Source organism: Cebus imitator, unplaced genomic scaffold, assembly GCF_001604975.1.
Source record: "Cebus imitator isolate Cc_AM_T3 unplaced genomic scaffold, Cebus_imitator-1.0 Scaffold74, whole genome shotgun sequence".
Lineage (NCBI taxonomy): Eukaryota > Metazoa > Chordata > Mammalia > Primates > Cebidae > Cebus > Cebus imitator.
Window position 1 is genome coordinate 6,018,720 of NW_016107389.1, and position 8,869 is coordinate 6,027,588.

The 8,869-nt window shown below is 39.7% G+C and overlaps 1 protein-coding gene across 2 annotated transcripts in view; it reads left to right on the forward strand.

Moving 5' to 3' along the window:
* Positions 1-8,869, forward strand: part of MINDY2 (MINDY lysine 48 deubiquitinase 2) — a 101,963-nt gene that overhangs the window by 67,955 nt on the left and 25,139 nt on the right. For both annotated transcript variants that reach the window (XM_017531894.2, XM_017531895.2), the window contains exon 6: positions 746-888. In XM_017531894.2, the coding sequence (XP_017387383.1) occupies positions 746-888 (143 nt within the window). The remainder of the gene's footprint in view (positions 1-745; positions 889-8,869) is intronic.

The window sequence follows — 8,869 nt, forward strand, 5'->3', positions numbered from 1 at the left end:
TGTCATAATCCTCTTGCCCTGCAGTATCAAAAAGTCAAAGAGTATATGGCTCTCCATGAATCATAACTGTGACTGCATAGTTGTCAAAAAACAGTTGGCACATATTCCAACGGAAATTTATTTGTCGTGTAGGATATCAGGAGATATATTTTACTAACAGCACCATCGCCCACAACAACACACTTAATTGTCTGCATTGCTGAAATAGTTTTGTATTCACTTTAAATATTTCAAATCTGATGTTGACCTCAGCTTCTCCACCGGGGCCTGTCTAGGATTTTTGTGAAATCTTAAGCTACTCAATTTGTTAAGGCTACTTTTAATTTGAAAACACCTTGCTATTGGGGAGGTAGCTGTTAACTGACATTTTTCTTTCCTACCTCTTGAAAATTGCTAACAACTGTTCTGTTATTTGCTTTGATGGGTTTTAGTTTTATTGTGTCTGCTTTTTTACTGCAGCCTGCTTGAAATCCTTTGTGATAGTGCATATAGTATAAGTAAATGCATTTGTTTATAAAAAAGAATTTGACTTAACTGTTTCTTCAGGATGGGAATGTCTATATACACATACTTCATAGCAAAATTAAAAAGACAAATCTCTAATTTGGAGCCATCATGAAGTAGTAGGGAAAGTATTATAATAATTTGCCTTTTTCCATACTTGGAATACACTGTAAATAGAAAAAGAATAACTTGTTAATTTTGAAATTATTCTTCTATCTAATATTATGCATTGGTTCTACAGGCTTTGTAGCTGAGCAGTTTCTAAATAACACAGCCACTCAACTGACATACCATGGATTATGTGAACTAACTTCAACGGTTCAGGAAGGAGAACTTTGTGTGTTCTTTCGGAATAATCATTTTAGCACCATGACCAAATACAAGGTATGATATAGAAATAGCTATTTAATCATTATCCTAAAACAAAGGAGCTTGATTTAGAGATGTCTTCTGGTCTGCTTATAAAAGATTTTAGCATAATATTTCTTAACCATCAAATTATGAAGGTAATTATTAAATACTGTACTTAAAGATGGGATGGATTAACAATTGAAGTGTTACCTCAAATCACTTTGTTTTTTAAATTCTTTTTCACAGATCATTGCATTAAGAAATATTTTTTTATTTTCTTTCTAAGAAAATAAAAAGATAAACCCTAGAGATAGAACTAGGATGATGACTTTTTTTTTTTTTTTTTGAGATGGAGCTTTGCTCTTGTGGCCTAGGCAGGAGTGCAATCGCACAATCTCGGCTCATAGCAACCTCCACCTCCTGGGTTCAAGCTATTCTCCTGCCTCAGCCTCCCGAGTAGCTGGGGTTACAGGCATGTGCCATCACTCCTAGCTAATCTTGTATTTTTAGTAGAGACGGGGTTTCTCCATGTTGGTCAAGCTGATCTCAAACTCCTGACGTCAGGTGATCCGGCTGTCTCAGCCTTCCAAAGTGCTGGGATTATAGGCATGAGCCACTGTGCCCCGCCAGAACTAGGATGACGTCTAATGATGGAAGTTTATGTTTCAATGCTAAAGGAATTTAAAATAAATAAATTTTTGTATTTATTTTGATGATTTGCCTTTATGATAATGTTTGCTATTATTAAAGTTTGATAACTTTAATGTGACCAGACAGTAAATTCTTCAATAATGTGTAGCTTTAAATTCTTCTTACAGTGCCATTTATGATTCTCTGTGAAAAACATTTACTGGTTTACCCTTTTTCTCTCTTATATCCATCCTTTTTGTTTTTATAGCTATCAGTTCATAAGTTTCTCAACTTATATCTAGATTTCTTCACTAGTACTGTAGAATACTTTTCTGATGCCGTCAGTAATACACCAGAAATGTTCAGTAGCACTTCATGCATAAGGGGTAAAAATACAAGATATGTTCTATTTGCCAACACTTTACTACAGCCAAAATGGTGTCTATTCACTGATAACCCTCCATCCCATACACACATTATACCTTCTAAATTCTGCACTTCACTGCCTTATCTCACTCCTTAATCCCTATTTGGAAAGCTCTTCTCATTCTTTTTTGCCTGTCCAAATTTTTCCTATCCTTTAAGAAGCATTTCAAATACTAACTCCTTAGTAAAGGTACTTCTTCTCTCCGCAAACCAGTGATTCTAAACCCAAATTGTATGCTATAACTATATGAGAAGCTTTTTTTAAAAATGCCGATACCCAGAACCTACCACCAACTTCATTAAATGAGAATCTTTGGAGGTGGGATCTGAGCATCATTAATTTTCAGTGCTTTTCAGGTGATTTTAATGTGCGGCTAAGGCGGAGTACCATTGTCTAACCATCCTGTAGCTGTTATTGGCTACATCATCTTTTTTTTAGCTCTTATTAGTTAATACCTAGTTACCAGTTTTCTTCCCATGTAAATGTGTCATTTTTTTTCCAAGTGAAAGTAGCTTATTAAAGTCGTGAATTACATCTTCATATTTTCTTCAACACTTTAGTCGATGAATTACACAGAGTAGTATAAAATGATGATTTGTTTCCTTATTTAAGAATAACCTAAAGCCCTTGCTCTCCCATTCCTGTCTTAGTTATAGCAACAGCTCATTTGTTTAATTTTAGCTAGATGTATGTCAGAAATGGGCCCAGAGTCAGCCACACTCCTCAGAAATCTCAGGCCAAAGGACCTCAAGATCAGAATTATTGCTACATGGTGAATACTGCTAAATCATTTTACTTCTTACTTAACCTTACCTTTCAAGTCTAGGATTTATTCACTTATTTAATGAATATTTACTGAGAATGTATCATGTCTGGGTACTCACTAGTAGTAGGAGTCTGCCATGAGCAAGGCAGCTATGGTTTCTGCCTATTAAGGACCTCCTAGTTTGACAAGGGGCAGATATTAAACAATTACAGAAATAATTATTCATTTATTTCTATTGAGATATGTTTTGTTAAGGATACTTACCACAAGCTGTGAATGCTTTTATCAGGACTTACACCTTAGTTGCTTTTATCAGGACTTATAACTTAGGGAGTATCAGGAAACACTTCTTTGAGAAGGTCACATTTAAAATGATACTTGAGGCCAGGCACAGTGGCTCATGGCTGTAATTCCAGCACTTAAGAAGCCTGAAGGGGGTGGATCACCTGAGGTCAGGAGTTCAAGACCAGCCTGGCCAACATGGTAAAACCCTGTGTCTACTAAAAATACAAAAATTAGCCAGGCATGCTGGTGGGTGCCTGTAATCCCAGCTACTTTGGAGGCTGAATAAAAGGAATGAAGAAAGGCTAAATAGATAGGCAGGCACTAGATCTTGTAAAGTCTCAAGAGGAGAAATAGCCCTTGGTTCTTTTTCTTCTCTCTGGCTCAAGAGTGAGCAGAAATGAGATAGCTCAGTGAGGAAACAAAGTTTTTGGCTGTCATTGGTGATTGTTATGCAGCTTCCCAGATGCTTCCTTTTCTATTGACCATATCTCCTACCAGGAAGTCCTTCACTGGTCAGCTAGGTATTCTCAATCTTCTTATATGGTTGGGGAAGTCTGAACTAAAAACACCTTTCTATGAGATAATAGTAACTCAAGGAATGTGTGGAGTCTGCTATTTCTCTGCTTTTAAGTTTTTCTCAGTAAATCTTAGTCTGTGACTAGACAGTATATCACTAGTGGTATGTATCTTCCTGCTCCTTGCACATTAAGGTGCTTTGGACTTTGAGCCAAAAGTGAATGTGGGATTTAGTTAGGAGACTCTTTCCAGGAGCCAATTGAGAGATTATAGTGACGTGGACTAGGATGGTAAAAGAATGGAGAGTAGACAGATTTCAAAGACATAGAAAATGAGAAAATGTAATCAACCAGATTTGGTGATTGTGTGTGAAAAATAAAGAATGATTTCTGGGTTGTGGATGTGGATGAATGGTGGGGAGCTGCTTTTTGCTTGTTTGACACAGGGTCTGACTCTGTTGCCCAGGCGGGAGTGCAGTGGCATGATCACAGCTCACTGCAGCCTTGACCTCCCAGGATCAATCGATCCTTCCACCTTAGCCTCCCAAGTAGCTGGGACTACAAGCTCACACCACCACATCTGGATAATTTTTGTGTTTTTAGTAGACACAGGGTTTTGCCATGTTGCCTGGGGTGACCTCAAACTCCTGGTCTCAAGCAGTCCTCCCACATTGGCCTCCCAAAGTGTTCGGAATTACAGGTGTGCACCATTGCACCTAGCCGTAACTGTTTATTGAAACAGAAGAGTAGAACAGAAGGAAGATATAAGATTAGCCCTGGACTGTTAGAGCTGCTTTCTGAGGCGTCTCTCCAACTGAAAATGTTGGATAAATTGTTCGATAGTGGAACAATTTTGGTGTACAGATAAAATATGGTATGAGAAAAAAAGAGAAGGCCTAGGACAGAGATGTGAGGCGTGCCAACATTTAAGGATCAACCAGGGGAGTAAGAACTGGCAAAGCAGATTGAGAAGCAAATAAGAGGAAAAATCTAAAGAATATAGGGGGCTGGGCACAGTGGCCCATGTCTGTAATCCTAGTACTTTGTGAGGCCAAAGCAGGTGGATTGCCTAGTATTTTAGGAGTCCAAAGCAGGAGTTCAAGATCACCCTGGGCAACATGGTAAAACCCCATCTCTACTGAAATGCAAAAAATTAGCCAGGTGTGGTGGTGGGCAACTGTAGTACCAGCCACTTGGAAAGCTGAGGCAGGAGAATCGCTTGAACCTGGGAGGCAGAGGTGGTAGTGAGCGAGATCACCCCACTGCATTCCAGCCTGGGCCACAGAACAAGACTCTGTCTCAAAAAAAAAAAAAAAAAAAAGAATGAATGAATATGGGATCTTGGAAGCCAAGAGAGAAAGAGTGTTTCAAGAAGGATGGAAATCTCAGTTGTTAACTGCTGTTGAGAAGATGGGCGAGGTAAGAATGCTGGAGAGGGAGCTGGTAGAAGTGGGGGTTGGGGTAAAGAATGATGGCAGCAGAAGAAACCCAATTTGAATTGGTTAAGAAATGATTCGATTAATGGAAACTTGTGAAATGTTAAAACAGCTTTTTAAAAATTAAGAAATGAGGCCGGGCGCGGTGGCTCAAGCCTGTAATCCCAGCACTTTGGGAGGCCGAGGCGGGTGGATCACGAGGTCAAGAGATCGAGACCATCCTGGTCAACACGGTGAAACCCCGTCTCTACTAAAAATACAAAAAATTAGCTGGGCATGGTGGCGCGTGCCTGTAATCCCAGCTACTCAGGAGGCTGAGGCAGGAGAATTGCCTGAACCCAGGAGGCGGAGGTTGCGGTGAGCCGAGATCGCGCCATTGCACTCCAGCCTGGGTAACAAGAGCGAAACTCCGTCTCAAAAAAAAAAAAAAAAAAAAAAATTAAGAAATGATTAGAATATCAGGGAATAGAAACAGATTGTAGGCAACTCTTTGTTTGTCTATAAGGGTGACATAGACATAATGACTCATAATACTAGTGGGGTACAAAACCCTGGAAGGGTTTTTTGGTTTTGTTTTGTTTTGTTTTAGAGACAAGGTCTTCTTGTCTTGTCCAGGCTGGAGTATGGTGGCCATTCACAGATACGCTCATAGCACACTGCAGCCTTGCACTCCTCGGCTCAAACTGTCTTCCTGCCTCAGCCTCCCAAACACTGGAACTACAGGCACGCCACCATGCCTGGCCTGTTTTTGTTTCTTAGTATGAGATAGTTGGTCATGGTTAAATATTGTAATATTTAATAGAGAGGTTAAAGATTAAGGAGAGGTTGATAATTAATGTTAGAAGGCTCCTAAGGAGGTGAGAAAAAAGATAAAAACTTTTATAAGTAAAGGAGATTGACCTTTGGTTGTATTTATTTTTTGTATTTATTTTATTTTATTGTTTATTTATTTTATATTTTATTGAAACAGGGTGTGTCTCTGTTCCCCAGGATGGAGTGTAGCGGCACGATTTCAGTTCACTGCAACCCTGACCTCTGGGGCTCCCCGCTTAGTCTCCCAGGTAGCTGGGACTGCAGGCACACACCCCCATGCCTGGCTAATTTTTCTATTTTTTGTAGATACAGGATTTTACCATGTTGGCCAGGCTTGTCTCAAACTCTTGGGCTCAAGCTATCTGCCTCCCAAAGTGCTAGGATTACAGGCGTAAGCCATGGGGCCTGGCCTGACCGTTGATTTTTAAAAGGGACCTCTTCATTATAAAGGAAAGAAGGAATAGATTATGAGTACAGCTATAGGTAAATTTGCACATCTTTTTTTGTAGATGGCAGGAAGTAAAAAATCTGCTGTATGCTTCAGTTTTCTCTGTGAGAGGCAAGATTATCTACTGAGTAGTAGAGAGATGGTATGTTTCCAAATTTGAAGAAAAAATGTTTAAAATAGTCCTTGTAGCACATGAGAGAAAGTTTAGACTGTAGAAATCAAGATCACCAGGAAATGTTGAGGATGGTAATGATTAAATAAATATGCCACTTTGTGATTTTTCTACAAGAGTATTCATGACAGTATTGGCATGCAGTTAGCTGGGTTGTTGTTCTGTTTGGGGGTTTGTATAGTGGGTGAAGCAAAGGAAAGAAGGGCAAAGTAGTTTGAGACAAGATAGTATTGTGGACATAATGATATTTCTAGATTTATAGAGATAAATTTTACATAGAGCAAATAAAACACCATTCTTCTCTATCATCTTATTCCTGTACAAGGAATAAATGGAACAGCTATCCTGGTGGCCAGTTACCAGGGAAAATGCCACTGTTACTCTAGTGACCAGCAAACCAAAACAGTAATACCGTGGTTTTTATTGTTTGTTTTGTTGTTTTGTTGGGTTTTTTTTTTTTTTTTTACTTTTTAATATGAAAAATTATAAGCTTACAGAAAAATGAGACTTACATTAACAAGTTTAACATTGTGCTCTTTTCATCTATTTTTATACTTCACTTATACTTCAATACATTGCTAAACAAAAAAAAACTTAAAAAATTAGCCAGGCATGGTGGTGTATCCCTGTTGTCCCAGCTCCTTGGGAGGCTGAGATGGGAGAATCATTTGAGCCCAGGAGGTAAAAGCTACAATGATCTGTGATCATGCCACTGCACTCCAGCCTGGATGACAGAGCAAGACCTTGTTTCTAATATAATCACTGTGTTTTCCATCTTTCTACTACTATGAACTCTTTCTCTTTGGAACATCTATCATATAAATACATTTTATCCCACAGAATTCAAGATATACTTTCAGGCCAGGCATGGTGGCTCATGCCTGTAATCTCAGCACTTTAGGAGGCTGAGGCAAGTGGATCACTTGAGTTCAGGAGTTCAAGACCAGTGTGACCAACATGGTGAAACACCGTCTCTTCTAAAAATACAAAAATTAGCCAGGCATAGTGGTACATGCCTGTAATGCCAGCTACTCAGGAGGCTGAGGCAGGAGAATCACTTGAAGTGGGGAGGCAGAGGTTACAGTGAGCTGAGGTCGTGCTACTGCACCCCAGTCTGGGAGACAGAGCAAGACTCCATCTCAAAAAAAAAAAAAAAAGATATACTTTCAGCAAACAGTAAATTTAACATCTAGATGGAGTGCTTTTCTACCTGAGTGGTGTTTATAACTAGGGGCTTATCATAATAAATTGCCAGTCTATAATAAACTGGCCATCAGACATAAATATCTATAATTGTGTTATTTTGTTAGTGGAGCTATCTTTTTTTTTTTTTTTTGAGACACAGTCTTGCGCCGTCACCCAGGCTGGAGTGCAGTGGTGCAATCTCGGCTCACCACAACCTCAGGTTGGTCTCGAACTCCTGACCCCGTGATCCTCCCACCTTAGCCTCCCAAAATGCTGGGATTACAGGCAATAGCCACTGTGCCCGGCCTAGTGGGGCTACTTTTTAAGGATTTCTTTTTTAAGATGGAGTCTCACTCTGTTGCCCAGGCTGGAGTGCGTGCCACAGTGTCAGCTCACTGCAACCTCCACCTCTCAGGTTCAAGCAGTTCTGCTGCCTCTGCCTCCCAAGTAGTTGGGATTACAGGTGGGTGCCACCACTCCCAGCTAATTTTTTTTAGTAGAGATGGGTGCACCATATTGTCCAGACTGGTCTCAAATCCCTGACTTCAAGTGATCTCCCACATTGACCTCCCAAAGTCCTGGGATTACAGGCATGAGCTACTGAGCCCAGCCTAATTTTTATTAGGACTTTTCAGAGAGGATCTTTATGCTTCCAGGCATTCATGATTATATTGTATCATTAGCATATCAGGACCTAGGCAAACGGGAAAGTCCGTGATGGCAGGACAAAAATGATTAGCAAGGAAGGGTCATCTCCAGTTTTTTTACTGGTTGTACCTATTTCCTTAAGAATTTACAAAACCCTATTTATGAAAATATTTTTTTGCTATTTATTTAATTTTTTGGAGTGTGTGTTAAGATCTTTTGTCATCCGAAGTGTAGAGGTATTTGAGCTGTGGACTTTGCTTTGATAAGAGGGGAAGGGAGGTATATGTGCTTTCTAGTTATTAATGGCATTGTTTAAGACTATATCTCTTCCGAGGCCGTCAAAACTGCCTCGCTGGCCACAAAAGTTGCACTGGCGACCCGTGGGGCTCCTCCACTGGGAATCTCCTGGTCCGTGAGCAACAAAAATTCGTCTGAAAGTGTGGTGTCCTCTCGTTCTCTGCGCTTTCACTGGGAGCTACAATCCCGAGCTGCTAGTGTTCAGCCATCTGAACATATACCTCCCTTCCCCTCTTATCAAAGAAAAGTCCACAGCTCAAATACCTCTACACTTTGGATGACAAAAGATCTTAACACACACTCCAAAAAATTAAATAAATAGCAAAAAAATATTTTCATAAATAGGGTTTTGTAAATTCCTAAGGAAACTCCTGTCTGGTTGTTGTTTTTTT